Source organism: Pithys albifrons, chromosome 15 (assembly GCF_047495875.1).
Source record: "Pithys albifrons albifrons isolate INPA30051 chromosome 15, PitAlb_v1, whole genome shotgun sequence".
Lineage (NCBI taxonomy): Eukaryota > Metazoa > Chordata > Aves > Passeriformes > Thamnophilidae > Pithys > Pithys albifrons.
This window is the reverse complement of record NC_092472.1, coordinates 14,691,412-14,712,851: the sequence shown is the minus strand read 5'-3', so window position 1 is coordinate 14,712,851 and position 21,440 is coordinate 14,691,412. Positions and strand designations below refer to the sequence as shown.

Sequence of the window (21,440 nt, the reverse complement as noted above, 5' to 3'; positions counted from 1 at the left end):
GCCTATCTGGACTTCAGAAACCTGAGACCAAGCTGGACAGGGCTAAGGGATGACCAGAAAAAAGGCAAAGGGTATGTCCACCTTTTATTCTGTTCTTACTCACTCAAAGTGATATACAAAAAGTCTCACTTGACCAACTTGTGTGCAGCACTGGCCATTCCTGGGATTTGCTTGCACAATGAATACCAAAATAATCTCCAGGAAGGATTGCAAAGAGGCTCAGTTTCATTTCCCATTTTGGACAGCAAAGCAATTATGCCAAGGCTGGACTGAAAAGCTCATCCCTTCTGCAGAAGGGAATCCCTGCTCAGGCTCTGAGTGCCTGTCTGACAGCACATGCAAATGGGAGAAAGCACAAGAGAAGTTAAGTAGTTCATAGATTAGAGAGAGACTGGGGTTTAAGGGGCCTGGCTCCACTCTCAGCTCCCCCAGCCTCAATTTCTCTGGGCATTGCATAGCCTGCCTTTCCTGGGGTTGCAGATTCCCAAATGCTTCAGGGCTGGAGTGGATGTGCTGTTGTTGAAGTCACAGGAGAGGTTCTGGAGAAGCTCAATTACAGCCTCATCCTCTCCTGCCTCAAAACATTGGAGATGTCTCTCTGGAAAGTAGCTGCTTGCAGAAAGACACTTCCTCCTACCCTGTGGTCTAGTGGTTAGAGCAGAATCCTGTGAACCTCCTCCCAGAGTGGCCAGTGACTCACTGCAGGCCTGACATGCTGCCTAACCTTGCCCTCCTCCTCCCTGCAGCTCAGGACCACACTCAGCGCCAGCAGGGAAGGGATGCAGCACTGCTGCCTGTGATGGGGACAGTGTACAGGGCACAATCCCTAGTTTTGCTACTGCTGTTGCTCAGGTTCTTCTGTAAAGAGCCAGGAGATGTGGGCATGCAATTCTGCTATTCCACAGTGTGCAGAGCACATGAGGCGCAGGATGGGTGGCTGTTGATGCCATCTCCCAGGAGTCCTGTCCTTTTACCACCTCTGGGCACAATGATGGACAGGTAGCTCACAGGGAGACCATGTAGAGGGTGCCAGGCCCAGGGAAGACAGGTGTTGCACACTTCCTGGTACTCACACTGCCTTTGGAGATGTAGTTGGAATCCCTCATGATGTCCCTCGCCAGACCAAAGTCACAGATCTTCACCAGCTTCCCCTCACAGATGAGGACGTTCCTGGCAGCCAGGTCCCGGTGCACACACTGTAGGGTGGAGAGAGGGCACTGTCACTGCGAGGGGCTTCCAGACAGCCCAAGGAAGCAGCCCAGCTCCAGCACTAGCCCATTCCTGGGGCTGTGGGGACAGGAGTCACTTCACACAATTTCAGGTTTCCCCATCTCTAGGGACAATCAGGGTTCAACCACTAGCAGAACTACTGCATTTTCACTGCTTGTCTGAACTGCTGCCCCCGTGGCAGCAACCGACATACTGATCTGTCAAGGGGAATCTGAAAAACCCAGCAGAGAGGGGATTTCCAGGGACAGACCAAGAAAGGGAGCTTGGTGGGCTAAGGAGAGGATGGCTTCATCCCTGTTTAGACAATTCAACCCAGCAGTCTGAAGACATCAGAGTTACACCAGCCTAGCTTGTGCGTCCTGGTATGCCAACATGCTGGATGTTTCTGTACAAACAGCTCTGAGGTTTGCTCCATGGGGAAACACTGACTATGCAATTTTACAGATCAGACTGTCAGTCTGGAGGCAGAGCCATAAATTTCTCTCTGCACATCGTTGATGCCATGGATGCCTTCTCTTAGCCCTGCTCTGCATGATGCTTCACATGATCCAGCCATATTACTGACTGCCCTGGGCTAAGCCAGACCTTGGGAAATCCCAGAGCCTAGTCCTCTATGGTGGCTTAATTTCCACTAAACAAGCACTTCTGATGAGTCCTGGGGTGCTCAGAGCATGTAGTGCAATAGGGGTGTTCAGTAAGAGTAGACACTCTGCAAAGGAGCTCCTTGTACTTTAGCACAGGGAGATTATCACTGTTTGGTCATCCCAGTAAATAGGGATGATATAATGCCACAGCTGTGCTGAACATGGCTTGGGAGGAGCACAGTCAGGGAATTTGAGGTCTGAAGCTCTATGTGAGCCAGGGCTGGCTGTCACGTGCAAATATAGTCATGCTGGCCCCCAGGGCTATGTTTCCAAAGGAAGTGGTCAGCAACTGTTCAATTGCATGGCTGCTTCTCCCATGATGAATTTGTCATGGACAGAAGGACAGCAAAGGGAGCTGACCACAGGACATGGCAGAGCACTGTTGGCCTCTGCCATTGCAGTCACCACAGACCAGGCAGCATACATACATTTTTGGAAGCCAGGAACTCCATCCCATTGGCCACTTGGAAGCTGAAGCCCACCAAGTCCATGTAGCTGAGGAGCGGAGACTCATTTATCAGTGTCACCCGGTCTGTCCTTTCAGGAGCTGGAGAGCAAGCAGAGATGGATGTTGGTGTTACCCAGCACATTGATGGATTTACTGCCAATTGCCGTAAAAAACACTGGCAATGCTCTGTCTCCAGCAACAAAGGGCCAGAGCCAGGAGCTCTCATTGTGAGGACATCTGCCACATCTGCTGGACTAGTCCCAAAGGAGACCTTTGCAAGCAAAGATATTCAGCATCCAAATTACAAGCACCTCTCCCTCCTGCCGTGACCAAGCTGTTACCTGAGGGGGAATAGCTGTCCAGCTCATATGGGGTGCCATAGTTAGAGGACTCGATGTCAGCATACTTGACTTCACCCTTCATGTCAGACATGGGCACATAGTCCAGGGAGTCATCCTTGCTCATGTCCATGTAGCCCCCATCGCTCTCAACAGACATGGAGAGGTGACTGTGTGCGAAAACAAAGAGGCTGTTCAGATCCAAAGGAGAGGAGGACACAAAAAGGATGGGGGCAATGATTTGTGGGTCTGAAATTCCTGAATACTCAGCCCCAGCACTGAAATGTCCTACATAGCAGGGAAAGGGCTAGGGTTAGAGTTCCAGCCCTCAAGCAGGAAAGGCAGAGGGGAGCTGTAACGCTGCTCTATTTTACTATTGCTTTTGCATGTTGGAAGGAAATGCTGCTTTCTAACTTCCCATGGGACTATTTCTCTGTGCTGCTTGTGCCTGCACCCCTTACAGCTGGCAACCAGATGAAGGACCTTTCCCTTTCCTTGTGGCACCTCTTGTGCAATTTTCCTCCTTCTAGCACTTCTCCCTTAGGCTCAGTAGCAGCGCAACCTGCTTTGAAGATGCAAAGTTGAGGTCTCCAATGGTTAAGACATACTGGAAACCTCTGTGTCTCTGTACTCAATGTGTAGCTATAGCTACGCCAATAAAGTTAATGATGCCAGGGAATATTCCCAATTGGCATGGAGCAGTGGGCCTGTGTGCTAGAAAACTCAGACTCCAGGGCACACAGTTTGCCTCTGCTAACTCCCCACTGCCAGGAGCTGTTTGGAGGTGGCTGGTTAGCAAATGGGCTGGTCTGACAAGGCAACAGAGCACACAGCTCTGTCCCAGTGCTGGGCCAATGCTGATTTCACTGGTCTGGAGGAAATATAGGTATCCTTTCTGGTAGTACCAGCCTCCCTGATTTATGGGGCTAGGATGGGGCAGGCACCAGGGTGGAGAAGGGTGCTGCTTTGCAGGTACCTGTGCATATGGTCCTCCTTGGGGGTGTTCCCATACAGCTCTGCCTCTCGCCGTGCCTTCTCACCACAGGACTGCAGGAAGGTGTGCTTGTTGCGGTGCAGGTAGTCCACCAGGTCCCCATAGCGGCAGTACTCAGTGATGATATAGATGGGTCCTGGAGGAAGAGAGCACCTGCGTCAGCCCTGCCTTGGCCACCACAGCAGTGAATTTCATCCCACAGGATGTAATTACTATCATCATTACCAGAGGGCAGGATGTCTAAGCAGGGCCAGGAGGAAAAGTCACCTTTCTAGTACTGAGTACTTTTGGTCTTTGAAATTTGTATTTGAGTTAACTGACACATATCTTCTCAGTTTCAATCAGGTTGAAGGAAAGACATTTAGAATGCCACAAGGCTTTCTTTGGGGAAGGGTGAATCATTGTGACTCAGAAAACAGGAATTATTTTGTCCGAGGACAGTTCTCTTCAGCACAGTCCAGGGCATCAGGAGAAGGCAGGGTTCTCAGGGCTCACCTACCTCCTTTGGTGCAGGCCCCCAGCAAGTTTACAATGTTGAGGTGAGGCCCCAGGTGGCTCATGATCTTCAGCTCAGACATGAGGGCTTGTTTCTCACTGCTCCGGGCTGTGGCTGTTGGGGAGAGCTGGTGAGGGCCAGGGCAAGGAGGGAAGTACATGGCACTGTTTGGCCTTGTGGCTTTTGAATGGGGGAAAGGGATGAAGGCACAACTCACATTTGAGCATTTTGACTGCCACTTTCATGGTGGACTGTGAGTGGCTCAGGCCATGGGCTGTTGCCTCCACCACACGACCAAAGGCACCGGAGCCAAGAGTGCGTCCTGCAAGGAGACAAAGTTGGCAGTGGTTCTCGAAGAGGGGAAGAGAGCAGTTTGAAAAAGCCAAGGCCCCTATCTGAAACCACACCAGCCTCACTGCAGTTCATCTTGGTGGGTATGGACATGGCCATGAGCTATGATGTTTGGGGCTGGGGCTGTTTCCAGAACTTTCAGCTGCAAGAAAGGGTAGCGAGGAATAATGCAGTGGTTTATATCAAAGCGGGCAGCTGGCCTCTCACTACAGTCCCAGATAGTCCCCCTGTTTCAGGACCACATTGTATCTCCAGGGATCTCTGTGTCTATTCTGAGTTGGCCTCTTTTGGAGATCCCAAATCAAAATTTATCCCCCCCAGACAGACAGAGCCCCAGGGGTCCCTCAGTGGGATCTGCAGAGCCTTTACCTAACACCAGTTTGTCCCTAGGCACCTCCCATGTGGAATCGTAAGGGAGCTGCATAGGATCCACATAGATGTACTCATGTCCATCGGAGCTGACTGATTCAATCACCTTCCAGCGGATTTCATAACGAGGTTTCTGGAAAAGGGATCAGAGAGTGATAAGACATCTGAGAGACTGAGGGTCAGAGAGGCCATGGGTAGGCTTTGTTAGGGAGTCTTTAATCCCTGCAGCCATTGCCTCATTCCCCATGCAGTCTAAAGACGCCAGGGGCATGCAGGCACAGATGACGCAGGGTCCCTGGCATGGCTGGGACATCAGCAGGCCTAGCCACCCTAACATGGTGTCAGCTTGGGAACACTCTCTCCTTTTACCTTCTGCCACAGGACGATCAAGATGATGAGGGAGATGACAGTGAGGACCAGCAAGGCCAGAATGACAGAGATGATGACCACTTTGAACGGCAAGGCTACAATGATAACAGGAACATCAGTCAGACTCCTCCATCCCTGCATGGCCCAAGCACCCCAGTGAAAGGAGGGGACAGCAATGCAGAGGTGTCCCCACACTCTATGCCTTCCCTCCTCTGGTCGCTGCCACTCTTCTGCTACATTCTTTCCCCCAAGACCTTGACCTTGAGCTCTCCTCTGGGTGTAGACAGTCTGTGTCCTCTCCTACTGGGCAGACTTGCCCAGCACTTGCAGGGCCAGCCCCCTGTTGAAGGGCCTGCTGCCTCCAGAGAGGGTTGACTATGAGAGGGTATAAGGAGCTAGAGGGACTGGTGTGCTTAGGGGAGAACTGGCAGCTCCAGGCCTGGGCTTAGACCATCCTTCCTCATATTTGGGATGCCCAGCACACAGATGTTCAAGTCCGTGGCACCATCTAGTGACCATGGGCCAATAACAAGACATTGGGGAACTGCTCACGTACTCTTGTCTTGCCTTCCTGGAAGGATGACCCTACTAGTGGTGGGAAGAGGATGTCCGTGACCAGTAGACATAAGGGCTCCAGACTCCTCCTGGAACAATCTTTTCTGCTTAACCTAAAGGAGGCTTCATTTTGTGCAGAAATACCCAGATTCTCTGTCTCTGAGGACTGCAGTCCTGGCTCCCAGCACCTCCTGGTTGGAGCCACAGAGAGTAAAGTCCAGCTACCCACCAACTGGCTCAAACACCTCCTTCAGCCCTCACCGTGTGGCACCAGAGTGATGTCCTGGGAGTTGGTGCCCAGGAAGTTTTGCACAGTGCACCTCAGGAGCAGGGGCTCATCCACCCTGTGCAGCTGCAGGGTGCTGTTCACGCGGAACACCTGCCGCTCTGCATGGTACGTGGCGTTGGTCTGCAGCCCGATCTCTGCCGACTCGTTCCCCAGCAGCCGCGTGGGTTGACCCTTGGTGCTGCACCTGGTCCAGGGGAGGAAAAAGGCAGTTGGGAACATGTGCCACCATTGAATTCCTAAATGTGTGGCCAACAGAATACAATTAAATAATTGTCTATCATTCTAACAAATGCAAGAATTCAGCCATTCCTGTGAGCTCCATTACTCCACTCACCATTTAATGTCACTGCAAGTAGACCAGCTGATCTCTGGCTGGGGCATGCCTTCAGCAGAGCATGTTACAGTCTGCTCTCCACTGCTGGCACTGCTGTTCTCCTTGAGATCCACCACTTTGGCTGGCACTGAAACCAAAAGAACAGTGATGGGAATTAATCCCTGTTTCTGACTGCAGGATGGAAGAGGAATGCAATTCCATTGGGGAATGTGATTGTACTGTATCCCTAACATAGCCTAGGGATGAGGAAGGACTCATCACATCAATTGTGTTTTATTTTTGAAAGCTAACAGCAAAGAGAATAAGGTTTGAGAGGGTTATGGAGATGTGCTCCTGTCTAGCTTGCTTGGTTGGAGAGCACAGGTGAGCACAGGGGAAAGTCCTGGACATCAGAGCTGTGCAATCATCTCTGCACCTACTGCCTTAGGCCAGGGCGTGAAGGCCAAGCTGCTGATGTCTGTGCTACCTCCCTGTTCCCCTTGCTCCGAGACCAAGTGTGAGATATTTCAAATGAGCATGTTTCTTGCTTGAATGCTCTTACATTAACCACAACCACTTGGAGCTGTAGCCAGAGGAATAAGGGCTTCAACCTGAGGGTTCTGCAGCAAAAGATGGTACTGCACCCTGAGACTGCTCCCACACTCCTCAGCCCTGTGTCTGCATGCCCATCCTCACCATTTATCTGCAGATGGAAGGACAGCTCCTGCTCATCATCCTCATTGAAAGCCCGGATGGTGTAAAATCCTCCTTCTTCCTGCTTCACCCGCACCAGCACCAGAGCTGTCTGGTACCTGGGGGAGACACAGTCCCAGAGTGACAGTGTGGGAAGGTGCTTGGGGACTGATAATGCTCAGAGGCAGCCAGATCCCACCCACCTAATGTGTGCTCGAAATCCCCTTATGGAAAAGCATTCAACCACCAACTGTGTCCAACCAGTAAGCTGGAGATTTCTTTGTGAATTACCCACTCTCTGCACCCTGGTGAGAAATGATGGGCTCCCACCTGGTTTCTGACAGGTTCCTGCTGGTGATGGTGAACTCGCTGCTGCTCTCCATAGTCAATGTCTTGTTGTTCTTCAGCCACACAATGCTGGGCTGGGGATAGGCCTCCACCTCCACCTGGATGGTGTGGCTCTTGTGGACCTCGGTGTACACCGTGGTGGGCAGGTGGGTGTGGAAACGCACAAAGCCACGCTCTGAGAGGAGGTAGAGGGGATAGGAAGGTCAGACAGGGAAACAGCCCCCTCTCTGTTCTTCTGGACAAACATGGATCTTGAAGAAAACTCTCTGAGCACCCTGAACTAGTGAGGCACCTTCTGATCCATCCCTCAGGGCTTCATGCTTGTGTCTGAGGAGAGTGAAGATTCAGAACCACACTGGAGCAGAGGAGCTCACAGGACAGCAGCATGTGGCTGTTATGTTGGGAGGTAACAGGGATGGGGCTGGTTCCCTCAAATTACACAAAACAGGACAGATGCAGACGGGAGGTGTCAATGTGTCTCCACATCACCTTGACACTGCACAGTGCAGAAGAGCTCTTACCCATACATATCCTCAAGTGTCTTAAAGAGTCACAAAATCCATGGTGGGAGATTTGGGTTGTTTTGAGACAAGAAGCAGACAGGAGTGACATGAGGTGAGGGTTGGCTCTTTACCATGGTTACTTAAGCAAAGGTGAGGCGAGAACAGAGCTGGAGGGCGTGCAGAGAGGAGAGGGGGTCACTCTAGGATATCCTGCCTGGATGCCCACGTGGTTTGCTGGCTTTGAGTGCGTGGGCAGCAACGCACCGATCACTTGGACTGTGATGTCTTTCCGGTCTGTTTTCTCATGGTAGCCCTCGGAGACATTGCAGACATAGGTCCCACTGTCCTCCAGCTCTGCATTCTGGATGATGAGGATGGAGCGGATCTCGTGGGAGGATCCAGGCAAAAAGTCAGTCACCGGCTCCACAGTCTTCCCTGCCTGCACAGTGGGACAGGAGACATGGTCTGAGGAGTGAATAGCATGTTCTGCCATTGGAGCTATAAAGCTGAGCTATGGAGAGGGAGGAGGAAGGGGTAGAGGACCCCAGTTTGGCTGCCAGAGGGACAGGGAACACACACTGATGAGAGGCCACTGAGACAGAGCCTTAATCCAAGGATATACTGGTCAAACCTCTCTGTGCACCAGCAGCATCATCCCACATGGGGATTCTGCCATGGGATATTGATGAGTGTTTGCCATGGGACATCTGGGTGAAGGGTGGAGCTGCTGCCCAGAGCCTGTGGGTCTGGAGCACTCACTTGCTTACGGGGATAATCCCAGTTGAAGTTGACCAGTTCATTGCCGCTCACGGTGCACAGCACAGTGACATTTTCTCCTTGACGCACTATGGTCTGCACTGCGCTGATAGAGACGTTCACAGATGACACTGTGGGAAAGGTGGAAAAAAAGCAGGAATAAACCCAGCCTCCCAGTTGATCAGGGGCATCAGTGAGGAGACAGAGGGAGAGTTTTGGTGTCTCCTGGCACTGGGCTGAAGGAACAGCCACAGTAGGCACATAGCTGTGCTAGGACAATGGGAGCTCACCCTGGATCCTGTAGACATAGAAGGTGTCTGAATCCACCTCCTGGTCATCCACAAATGCCCGGCAGAAATAGGTCTTATCCTCAAAGAAACCTCTGAATCCTTGTTGTGGATCATAAGCAGCTGGGATGGGGTTCTCCACCTTCTTCTCATAGAGGGTCACCTGCATCTGTGGGTTGGTCACACGGCATGGGATAACAGCCTCTGTATAGCCCGTGATGAAGATGAAGGTCTCTTCAGAGGTGACTGTGGGGAGGAAGACTAGGGAGGGATCTGTAGGAGAGAGGGAACACTGATTACAGAAATATGCTTGAAGCTTAACCAGGACTGCTCTGTGCTCCTCCAGGAAATTTCCAATTTCCAAGGCCCTGTCTCTACATTGGTGAGATGCTTCTTCCCACACTCTCCATGGCAAAGTAGAGTTGCATGTTATGGACTTGTCAAAGCTCTCCTGGGAAGATGAGAGAGACCCAGCACCACCTGCCTCTCCCACCACTTGTCCCAGCACACCACACATAGGCCACTCCATACGCTGGCATACCAGAGACATGTCACAGCCAGAAAGACCTGACATAAAGGCTTTCCTGCAACTGGAGGAAGGATTTTGAAGGCCAGGTGTTTGGAGACAGAACAATAAGTCAAAGCCCTCTTTACCCTGGTTGCTAAACCCCATGGAAATGCAGGGACAAGGACATGTTGTCTCCTACCTGGAACGTAGATATACAGGGATTTCCTCTCCACTGGCTCTGGAGCCTGGTCAGTGCTGTAGGTGCAGGTGTACTCCCCGGTGTGATGGCCTGTCACATTCCTGAGAGTGAGATTGCTGACGAAGACACCATCTCTGTGCTCCAGCGAGGCAGCAAGGAGCTGACCCTCCCGTTCCCAGACCAGTGCTCCATCCCCATAGCACAAGAGGGAGAAGGTGCTGTGGAGGCTGAGTTCAAGCTCTGTGTCTGTGGGTTCAATGTGCAGCCTGCTGCCGCCAGAAGTCACCTCCAGCAGACCTGAGAGAGGAGTGAGATGAGACCAAATTGGATTCCTCTGAAACCCAAGCAGAAGCACACTGGAGCACCACCTCATGCCAATGTATTTGCTTTGTAGTGTCAGTTTTTACAGTGAAAAATAACCTTCCTGGATTTGTCCTCCTTGGCATAGTCACTACTGACAAACCCACGCTCTCCTCAGAAATGTCCTGTCAGCCTAGACCTTGGTGGTTCACCCTTCATTCATTCACTCTGTCTCCTGCAACACTTACTGGAGAGCAAATAAGACATCATGGGGTTTAACAGTGTTCAAAGTAGCCCATGTTGTCTGCAGCAATGCTGGGTGGAAAACTCCTCATTTTAGGCTTCAACTACGTCTACCTCCATCCAACCTTTCTGCAAGGTAACTGCACCGCCAGTGCCACACAGTGCTGCCGTCCAGTGTCATCAGGATAGCTCAGGAGGGACTTGGGGCAGCGGTTGAACAGAGTCAGAGAGGCAGCCATGCTGTGATGCTGGGTGTTGGACCAGTCCAAAGAGCATCCTTGATGAGGACAGAGCTCGAAATGAGGTCCTCCCCTGCATATTTGCTCACATTTTTGGCTTTGATGCATCCTGTGAGCTGGTCTAGGTGGCCCAGGGAGATGACAGTCTATATGGTCATACTGCTGACCCCAAAATAAGCCTGATAAGCCTGTCTCTGTAAAGGCAGAGATATTCACCTCTCAGATGCACTTTTGAAGGCCTGGGAAGGCCATGAATTTAGCAGGCAAGGGAGAGAGGAGGAGAGGAAGCAATTCCCTGCTCTGCTGTCTGCCTCTCCACAGGGACAGTGTCAGACACGACACAGAGCAGGCTGAAACAATGTCAGTTTACAAGTGAGTGAAAAGAAATTAAAGCAAAACCTTGCAGGAAATCCTTTGGAAGCAATAGAGCAGGCAAGGTCTTCCTGAATAGCTCCCTGTGTCTCTTCCAGCTTTCTTGCTTCACCCTTTGTCCAGATGTCCCAGTGGGGAAGTGCTCTTCCCTGATGTCCCCATGAGTGGGCAGGACAGCTGGGAACAACCCCAGAGTGACACAGCAATGCTGTGAACAGCCTAGATGCAGGCAGGTGCCCTGGTTCCTTTCCATGAGGGGTTATTGCATATATGGGATCTGACCAAATGCCTCCTGCTGTGGGGGTGTCTATCATGTCCAGCTAATGGGAGTTCTCAGATATCTCCTGAAGAAGGGCTGAGCGTGCCTGGCAGTGCTCCCTAGGGAAAGGCTTCCTTCTTCCACCCTGCTGTACATAACCATGAAGCAGGTGGGGACTTTACATCCACCCCACCACAGAATTGAGCCAGCCCGTGAATCCGAGTCATTAGGAGAGATAGATGTGCCTGAAGCAAACTGTACACCCCAGGGCAGCATCCCAGCAGAGGTAACCCCCAATCCTGCACACCCGCCACAGCACTCACCAGAGAGGATGAGGAGCCAGAGACCTGTGTTCAGAGCAGGGCACAGCATGGTGGGCTCCAGGCTTGGTGGCTGAATCCTGTCAAGACCAAAGTGGGATGAGCACAGCACTCAGCAGAGGAGGTGCCCCTCAGTCCCCGCTCAAGCCCTGGGCTCTCTTCTCCACCTTAGAAACCTCCCATCTCTGTCCAGTTTTCAGCCTTTCCCCCCTGTCAGGGTGGTTGGTTGACTGGCTCCCCTTCACACTGGATCTCCACAAGGAGCAGTTTCTAAGGCATCTCCCTCTGGTAAATAGGGATTTTGCTGGAGGCTGCCGCAGTTTTGTCAACTCTTGCTCATCTCTGTTGAAGATGCCACTCCCCCCTCAGAAGAGCTCTGCCTTCCTTCCTCCCTCTGCTCTACTACTTTCCTTTTTTCCCCTTAGTTTTATTTCCCTCAGTCCCACTGAGATAAGACTTGCTAGAAAACAGATCCCACTCCAACCCTCCCACATTGTTTGCTCCTTCCAATGAAATAAAAGAAGCCTTGTCATGGTACTTGGTTGCTGGCTGGGGTTAAACCACTACAAGCCTGGAAAAAAACCCACAAAAATGAGTTTCTTGTATTTAACTTTTAAATGTATGTATTTAGGAGAATATTTAAGAGGATATTTTAGTTAAAAATCCTTTTAATCAACATTTCTCAAGAAAGCTTTACCACAGAGCTTTTTCAGCCCTCCCTGGTGAAAACCACGAGCCCAGAGGAAACAAGACCAGATTTCCCTAAAAGCAGGAGTCTGTCCCCTGTGTGTTGGAGTGAGAGGTAACCCCCCTCCTCATGCTTGCAGGGATGGGGATGACTATTTCTGAAAAGCAAAATGAACACCCTATCACACTAAAAGGGGAAGAGTAAGGGGAAAGGCTTCCTCTGTGCCTGGGCAAAGCTGGGGGAAAATGAGTTTAGTAGTCTTGAACTTGGGGATGCTCCTGCATGGAGCTAAACTTCACAGCTCAGAAACACTGCAACCCGGGGCTGAGCTCCTGCCCTGCTGCTGGGACACCTACCAAGGCAGATCCTGAAGAGAAGCCCTCTGTGATGCCAGCAGTGTTCTGGGGAGCTGCCCACCAGGCTTGAGAGTGGTTAGTGGCAATCTGGACTCGCTGACCTGGCCCCAGGCACCGTCTCTTACTGAGCTCTCTGCAGCCTCTTGGCCCTGGAGTGGCCTCCCAGTCTGCTTGATGTTAAGGAGGAAATGGTTTTTAAATGACGTGCGTTTGTCAGATGTTTTTATTATTCTCTTGCTTTGGCTCAACAAAAGTCTGATCTACCAGCAAATCCTTCCAGGTCTCCAGCTTATTCAGCAACTTCCCTCTCCCCACTCCAGAAAACCCTGCATGACTCTCTCTCCCCCTGCATTTGCCAGAGGGGATAAGAGCACTTAGAGAAAGCTGGGGGTGAGTAGGATGAAAGGACCGAGGTGAAATTTAAGCTGTAAATGAATGTGACCTCCCTGCACCCACCCTCAGAGAGCACCAAGTGGAATAAGAGAGGAGGAGAATGGACAACCTAATCTCTGTCCCCCAAGGCACTGAAGAACAATTACCTTTGTTTCCCAATTCTCCTTTACAGAGGTGTGTGATTCATCCATTATTCAATGTTCAAGGTTGTAAGGACAACTGGGATCCTTTCCTTTCACCTCTCCCTGCCTGCATGCACAAGCCTGGTTGTATTCACCACCCCAACCCCCAGATATCTGCCTCCAAGTGGTTAAGATCTTCCCAAGCTTTTAGCTACCTCACTGTCACTTAGTCCTCTTGCAGGTAAGATATTTGCTTCCTCATCCCACACAGACAGGTCACTCATTCCACCAGTGCTCTCTGCAGCATCACTGATGGGGCAAACCCCTGTCCTACTGGAGCTGGAGAGCTGGGCATGGCTGTGTGCTGGTTCTGGGCTGGTAGGGGTGTTGCTTCAATGAGCAGTGAGAGCCCCACAGCCCCCGCCTGCTGCCTCTGGCCACCTCCGCTGTGTTCATAGCTGGTTTTAATAAAGCTGCTGCTTTTGCAGAAAGGCATTTCTCTTGGAGATGCTTCCCAAGCAGAGTGGGAGGGTGGCAATGTCTCGCAGAGAGTGGTGACCTCTCCCTTGTTTGTCTGCTCTGGCCAGGGCTGGAGGCAGAGTCAGAGACGCTGAGCTCTGCCCACCCTGCAGAATGCACAGGGAGACTGACTTGCAGAAGGACAAGCCTCTCTCTCCCTGGGACACGTGTGCTTGCACTTGTGAGTGCACACAGGCATTTCATAAGGGATGCAAATGCACCCAGCTCACTGCCAGCCTTGAGAGAACTTGTTTCTCTCCTCAATCCCAGCTTTTGTTCTCAGCAGGAACTGTAAGTGCCACTGTAAGTGCCAGACAAGGAGGGGCAATCCCACTCAGTGATCCAAAAGCAGGCACCAAGACATTATCCCACCCAGGCAACCAAGCACAGCTACACAGGTACCTACACCATACTCAGCTGCCTTGAATGGTCTCCTCCCACCCCTACAGGTTAGAAGGGTGCCATGAACTCCTCAGACTTTTTTTTTTTATAGGCCAGGACCTGAGTATTTTTAAGCCCTGGGACCATTTGCCTCCAGACCCAATGTGGCACAATTCTGGAAGCCAGGGACCTCCTGCAGAAATTCCATGTGCAGCACCCCTCACTCAGCCCTGCAGCTCTCCAGCAGCCTCCCCCCTTGCAGCCACTGAGGTGATTCCCCAGCTCTCCCTCCCCACGTTATGCCCTTCACCATTCTCCCCTCCCTGCCAGCACAGGTACAGACCTTCCCCCTGCACCTCTCTGTCTCTGTGATTTGAGGTTAAGCTGGTCCTGGCCAGGCAGGGAAGGGAACTTTTCTCTTGAGCTGCACTGTTTATTATTCTAAAGGAGGAATTTGGCTGGAAGAGGAGACAGGAGGTCGGCTGGCTCCCAGGGCAGCCAGGCTGGCTGGGTGACACGGCCCCATGCCACGTCCAGCCCCACATGCCTGTGGGGTGGCTGTGCTCCCCTGGGGGGCCCAGGTCCCCGGGGCCAGGCTGGGGCTCTGCTGAGGGCTGTGGGGGAGGCCAGTTTCCCGACAACCAGCACAGTCTGTCCCTGTTTGCTGCTGCCCAGCAAGTCCAGAGCTGGGCCCTGCAGGACTGAGAGTGTCTGAGAGCGTTTGGAGTCTGAATGAGACACAGATACAGGCATCTGTCCTTGCTTGGTGACACAGGCACTGTCCTTATCTCCCCTCTGTAATCACACCAGCCTGGCTGCACGTGTGGTCGCAGGAATGCACCCAGCTCCTCCTCCGGACCGACATCCAGAGCGGATTTGCAGCCCAGAGGAGGAGACCCGAGCCAGCCCTGGGGCTGCCAGCATTCCCAGCCCACTGCTGCACTGGCAGAGGCAAGTGTCCCATGCCTGGCTGGGGCCAGGCACTGCTGGATGTCTGTTGGAGCATCTGCAGCCTTGAGCTCCTGCACTGGGTTTCATGGGGTGATGGAATAAATGGGGTCACTTTGACACCCCTGAGCAGCAGCAGCGGAGTTAAGCAGAGGGCACCCCGAGCTCTGTTGGCTTGTGATCCCATAGAGAGGCCACAAACGAGAGGGCCAGAGCAGAGGTCAGACAGCATGGCCAAGGCCATGGCTGCGCCAGGATGGGGATTCAAGTCTCTTGATTCCCCATCTCATGACTTGACGGCTTATTGAGAGCAGCCTGCTCCCATTTCTCCTGCATCCCAAATCTGATGACAGCTGAGCTTTCTCCTCCACCTCCTCTCCTACTCCCTCACTCCCACAGACGGGGGCTGAAGCCTCTGTGGCTGATGAACTTGGACAGGAATTTCTGCAGCGGGAGCAGGGCTACGCCCATGGTTTTTGATACAAGGAAGAGCAGTATCCAGCAGCCTCTGCTGGGGATGGTGCCACCTTTATTCAGGGAGGACCATTCCCTCAGCCACCTCTGCTGCTCCTTGCACCTTGAGGTGCCTTGCTAAGAAGCTCAAGCATCATCAAATCTTACTGATTTATTAATGTTCCCCCATGCCATATCTCTCTTTATAAGCATTCTAGTAAGTCAGAGATGCCTTTGCTAATGCCCAAAATATGTTGTGTGGGCTCAATCTTGACTATTCTTGGGTAACAAAGCAAGAATTTCCTCTGACTTTGCTCTACGTGCCCTGCCACACCTCCTAGCCCCCTTCCCTCTGCTTGTTCCCAGCACGTAGACAGCAGAGTGCTCCTGGCAGATCATTTCAGCACACATGGTAGCCACTGCTGGCACAGGCATCGCCTGGCACTGCCTGTCCACAAGCATAGATCATGTGGGGCAGGGCCATTTCCAGCCCTGCAAATGCCTTAAACCAAGGGAGATCTGCACAGAAAAGCATCCACACCAAGATTTCTATTTCTAGCCCCTTTTCTTTCAGGATTGTGCTTCCAGGAGCTCCCACAATGCTTGATGGTCCCACCATCCTGCCAAGCAGGCAAGGGACATCTGGTGCAAATTAGCGGGAAGTCAAATACACTTCATTTCTTCTTTGTCTAAGCGCATCTGAGTCATTAAGTGAGATCATGGGTGCCCGTATGCAATAAAAAATTCCCTGTATGGATCCCATGATCAATGCCCTCACAGCCAGGGAGCGAAGGCTTCTCTTGGCAGGGGGAGGGGGAACACCATCCCCTGCTTTTGAAGACAAAAAGCTCCCTGAGCAAAAGCTGGTGACCCCTGAAACCCAAACCTTGCTTGTCCGGCAGTGAAACTCCTTGGCTTGTCCTGTTTTCCTCTGCCACCCTCCCTCTGGCCTCTGCGACTGCTTCTTTCCCACCCTTTAATCTAAATAAAACTGAGTGGTTGGGGTTTTTTTTTCCCTTGGCTGGAATCATCTGGAATTGCAACATCTCTCCTCTGGGGTCCCTCGGCTCCCATGACACTGTGTTTACTCACAGGCCAGATTATCATCACAGAGCCCTTTTTCTTTTTCCCAGCAAATGGCTAGAATTAGGCAGGGCACACACATGGGGAGCCTGTCAGCCCAAGGCCCATAAACGACTGCTGATAAAACACAGAGGTAGGAAATCTGAAACCAGGCTAAGGAGCAGCCAAGGCTGAGTAGTCCCCATGTCCCACATGCCATCCCTGCCCTGGGTATGAGCACGTGAGGGCAAAACCCTCCTCACCGTCCATCTGTCAGTGCCAAGGGGACCCTGAGGCTTTATCCAAACACTGGTAGACCAAGGGATGCTGAGAGCCCTGAGTACCTGTTTGCAACATGGTGGACCGGGTGTCTGTTTCAGTCAGGGAAAGCTGAGGTTCTGCAAGCACTCACAGGCAGCATTATTAATGCCAAAACACTCTGGTTTTGTGAGACTGTGAAGATGAGACTAAAGCCACAGCCCTCATGTGGACCAAGCACTCTTGGAGATGGGCAAAGCGGGTGCAGATGCCACCTCTGAAGTGGTACAAGTTCAGGTACACCATGCCCACAGGTGGGATGGCTCTCCTGCCTGCCGATGAGGCACAGACTGGGGCTGGCATGACAAATGCCCCTGCCCAGCACTTCAGATCCTGGTCCCCAGCCTTGGTAGCACCGGGAGGAGGTGGTTGTGTGGTCATGAGGGTCCCGCAACAGATGGGTGGTCCTGAGCTGGCACAGTCAGCCTTCTCCAGGCCAGCCTGCCACGGGCTATCATGGGCTTTGACAGCATCTGACGGAAAGCCAAAAATGAGGGCTGTGACCCCAAAGTACAGGGGAAGGCTGCCAGGGAGGATGACAAATTTATGCTGAGCTTCAACAGAGTGATTCAGCATCCCTAGGGTCAACCATGTGAGGAATGGGGTGGGGTGGTGAGCCCCACGCAGCCCCATTTGACCACAGCCATCCTCCCTCTCCAGGTGAGGGGGGACCACAAAGTCCACACGCACAATTCAGCAAATCTCCAGCCATGGGCTCTCCGTAACACATCGCTGTGAGGAGCCCGCACAGGAGGACGTGGGACCAGGGCAAGCCCTGCACTCTCAACCCAATCCCCTCTGCTTTCCCCCTCTATTTGAAGCCCATGGGAGACAGAGGAAACGAGTGACCCATTTAGTTCAAGTTCAGAATAAAAAGAAACATCTGTTTGGAGAGGTGCCAGTGTTATAAATAATCCCCCAGCCCCGAGTGATGGTATTTGTGGCCCTTTCAGCTGCGCATGCTCCCCCGCTTCCGCTTTCAGAGGAAAGGCCAGACCCCGGGGGCTGCTCCCCGGAGCTTGCAAGCTTGGCCCAGACTGTGGGAAAACCCTGGGTGAGGACCAGGGATCACCTGGGACTGGGAAGGAGGGATGGGGGTGTTGGGAGGAATGGCTGCCACGTGCCAGGCAATGCCTGGCCAGCCCTTGCAGCACAGCTCACTTCTCACCCTGGTCAAATCCTGCCAGCCTTGCTCTCCCTAGGGCAGTCACTGGGTGCCAGGGCCATGGTGGTGCTGGGACTGGCTCATGGTGGTACTGGGATGGGTCTGTGGTGGTGCTGGGAGCTGGCCAGTACTTTGGAGCAGAGCCCCAAGTCTGACATTATGCAGGACTGGGGATGCTCACGCCAGGTGGGGGGAGCAGGGCTCTGTGCAGCCTCAGAACTCATCCCTTGCAGCATGATGAACCCACTGGGGGAGGCACAGATGTGCCCCTTGGGAGCATTTCATCCCTTTCCAGAGCTCTTCTCCAGCAGAATGTTCAACAGAACCCAGCCAGGGCTGTGTATAACATTCCCTAATTTCTCCATTGCCCCTGACAGCAACTGCATTTTTGGGAGAACACACCACGCTGCTTCATGAGCATGTGAGCAATGTGAAATATGAACATGGCTGCAGGGCACCCAAACCACAGGCCAGGACCCAGGCAGCTTCCACATTGCTTCACCACTGGCCCCTCCAAGCCTTAGAGCTGGCTGACATCAGAGACTCAAAGAGTTCTCTGATTCCTCCAGCCCCCAAACTGGCATATTTGGGGGTCCCAGCTCCTGGGCATGTGGGACTGGATGGGTGTTGCCTATCTGATCTGAGACCATCTGCTTGCCTACTGCTTTTTCCCACCCGAGTGGTAGAAGTGTGCTTTATGGAGCCAAGGTCAAGTACCATCTTAGCTGCTTATCCCATGTCCTGGCACATCCAGAACTTTCCTCACTCTTGTTCCATGGCTGCCAGGAAGCTGTGTTTGCCTACCTGTAGTGATTTAAGGGCCGGACTCTCCAAAGGTATGCACAGGGAGGAAAACAGTCCTCAGCAGTCAGCATTTCTACCCCTTGCTCATGGCTGCTGGTTGAGGGTGGCTGCTATGGTGGGGCCACGGCTAGAACCAAAGGTCCCAGCTGGCTCTAATTAACCAATAATCAGCTGTGAGGGGAGGGCAATGGAGGCAGGATGAGAAAAGGAGCCATTCTGAGCCTTAGTAGGATGTAGGGGCTTGGCAAAGCTCCAGGAGCAGGCAGGGTGTCATGGTCTTACCAGCCCCACATCCCAGCAAAGGACAAGCAACCTGATCCTCTTGTGAATGTTTTCCTGAGACCTGGGTCTGTGGAGGAGGAGATAATCTCCATGGATGCATCGGCTCTTCTTGGCTTCCTGTGGGGGACCCGAGCTTAATTGCTTTGTTCTGGGTTTTTAGGCTCTCGTGGCTGGGATTAGGCACTCACCAGCTCTGTGGTCAGGGCACCCCTTGCCTATCTGCAGGATCCAGAGAGGAGCCTGGCACCACGGCCAGCGTGGGAGGGGATGGGGCCTGGTAGTGCTGGCTGTGAAGGGTAGATTCCACTTTCAGATAGGAGCAGTTTGTTTGGCCCTGTTACTTCTGGCTTTCTGAGAGGGAGCAAAATGCAGCTCCTGATGCAGCTCTTGGTGCTGTGCACTGATCCTGCCCCCTCCTTCATAGGCTCACATGTGGAGCAGGAAGACAATGATGGTGGCACTTGGTACTATGAGTGCAAAGATGGATCACCTCTTCCTGTATGCTGTGGCCAGACAGCATGAGCCATGCTTGCCAACCTCCTTTATATCCTCTGCTCTCAGTCACAGAGCAGAAATCACCTCCCATCTGCACCCATGCTCTGAAAACAGCCCCTACTATGCCCAAAGCCAACAGAACCTCCAGAGGAGAAGCACAGGCAAGACTTGGCACCAGCAGCTGCCAGCACCTTCTGCCCTCCCTTGAGCCCCGCTTTAAAATGGGCACTGAGTCCTGCTCCTGAATCAGACCATATTCTCCCAAGCAGCTCCCAGGCTAGAGAAGGAAACTTGGCAGCTGCCTGCAGGGAGAGAGGAGGGGACCCCTCTCATGGTGCCGGCACCACTCGGCCGCGAGTAAAGCGGTGTTTCTGTTCTGCCACCATTGCTTGGCAAAGGCTGAAACCAAGGTGACTTCCAGTTTGGGAGTGAGAAAGATCTTGCAGAGTGCAGAGCTCAAAATGGTGTACTTTCTGCTGGCACTGGTTCAGACAAACCCACAAGCAAACATATTTTTTTGTATAAATAAGACAGTGTGTCTTGCCAGTTAAAGCAATTCAAACATGAATGTAGCAATTTAATTGGTGCCAATTGCTGTGTCTCAGTAGCATTAAGATTTCAGTCACAGACTCTTTTGCATGGTAGATGGGCCGGAAGAGGGAAGGCAGAGGGACCAGCAGGATGGGGCTGAGGGGCAGACTGGCCCATCTCCTGCTGCTTCAAGAGCCTCATGCCCACAAGCAGCCCTGTGTTGCCTGTGGGGACCCTTCTGCATCAGAGACAGGGTGCCTCCTAATCCATCTATCTCCTGGCTGGCAGCCCAGGGCTTGACAGTCAGCACAGTGTCCTGACACATCCCTGCACTCTCCAACCCTTCCCTGCTCCAGCTCCTGCACACCACAACCTCCTGCCAGCCCCATCACACACTGGCTTTGGCTGAGCCCAGGCATGGATGGATAAGCAGGTGCCCCTGCAGGGGTGGCCTAGAGAGGATGGGTCCATACATACATACAGGACAGATACCACACTACACCACCCTGGCTGTCCTGGCACCAGCCTTTCTGTGGGAGTTTTGTGAGCTCCCTGCTCCCTACACAGGCTCTCCACACCACAGTCCTCTGGCTCTGCAGGTCACTGGTTGCAGTGGAAGGGTACAAATGTAGATCAGGGTATAACACAGCCTGTTGTGCACCCAGGGATGATGGAAAAGCAGGGTGTGAGGGGCAGCATATCACTCTACAGTTTGTGCTACCAGTCTGGGGAACCATGGACCCATGGGACACCCTTCCTCAGCACATGACCCATTCCAGCACCTCTCTGTGCATCCCAAGCATGTGTCCCTGTTCTTGTCACAGCTGGGTTTGTTCTGTGTCCCATGTGGTGCCAGGAACATGCTGCCCTTATAAGAGGAGGTGTCCCAGTGAGAGAGGAACAGGACAGAGGTGTGCTTGGTTTGGGCACCCTAATTAGGCAACAGGGGAAAGGAGAAGGGGAAACAACCACCCCTAAAACAAGCCTTGTTATGTCCAATTTGCCTGGTGGAGCGGAAGGAGCCTCCTGGAGCTGCTCCAGCCCCTCAGGAAACAATACCCGGTCTATACCCTCCCCTTGCAGCTCCTGTCCAGGGGATTTCTTTCCCTTGGTTAAAGTACAAACAAACAAACTTCACAAAGTGTTCAGCTCCAATCCTCCCTTGCAGGGATAGGATACATCCAGCCAACCCCAAGCCCACATGGTCCTCAGCTCTAGGCTAAAGGCAGTCTCAGCTGCCAGAGGCTATGCTCCCATGGGGTTGGCCACCACAGGGCACCTCTGCTCCCTGACCTTTGCCACTCCAGCCTGGGAAGATGATTTACTGGAGCCTGTCACTATGGACATACTGCAATCTCATCCCACTTCAGCACAGCATCAAACACCAGGGCCAGAGGAACCTTGGGGACCAGACACCAAAGTCGCAGCCCGGGTCCTCAGGCAGTGGCCAGTCATTTAGGCAATCCCACAGCTAGCCAGCATGGTCTCTTATTGCATAGC

The 21,440-nt window shown here is 52.7% G+C and overlaps 1 protein-coding gene across 2 annotated transcripts in view; it reads right to left on the bottom strand.

The window, feature by feature from the left end:
* The window catches only part of PDGFRB (platelet derived growth factor receptor beta), a 31,297-nt gene that overhangs the window by 7,525 nt on the left and 2,332 nt on the right, over positions 1-21,440 (bottom strand). The window contains exons 1-18 of one of the 2 annotated variants that reach the window (XM_071570097.1): positions 12,468-12,483; positions 11,427-11,503; positions 9,691-9,987; positions 8,987-9,256; positions 8,700-8,827; positions 8,205-8,379; positions 7,420-7,612; positions 7,093-7,208; positions 6,418-6,544; positions 6,056-6,267; positions 5,240-5,334; positions 4,871-5,003; positions 4,368-4,472; positions 4,154-4,264; positions 3,637-3,790; positions 2,664-2,830; positions 2,303-2,421; positions 1,074-1,196 (exon numbers count right to left, since the gene is read on the bottom strand). In XM_071570097.1, coding sequence (XP_071426198.1) covers positions 1,074-1,196; positions 2,303-2,421; positions 2,664-2,830; positions 3,637-3,790; positions 4,154-4,264; positions 4,368-4,472; positions 4,871-5,003; positions 5,240-5,334; positions 6,056-6,267; positions 6,418-6,544; positions 7,093-7,208; positions 7,420-7,612; positions 8,205-8,379; positions 8,700-8,827; positions 8,987-9,256; positions 9,691-9,987; positions 11,427-11,475 — 2,574 coding nt within the window. In that variant the 5' untranslated portion in view covers positions 11,476-11,503; positions 12,468-12,483. Of the gene's footprint in view, positions 1-1,073; positions 1,197-2,302; positions 2,422-2,663; positions 2,831-3,636; positions 3,791-4,153; positions 4,265-4,367; positions 4,473-4,870; positions 5,004-5,239; positions 5,335-6,055; positions 6,268-6,417; positions 6,545-7,092; positions 7,209-7,419; positions 7,613-8,204; positions 8,380-8,699; positions 8,828-8,986; positions 9,257-9,690; positions 9,988-11,426; positions 11,504-12,467; positions 12,484-21,440 lie in introns of those variants that run through there. The other variant, XM_071570095.1, reaches the window with a different exon arrangement.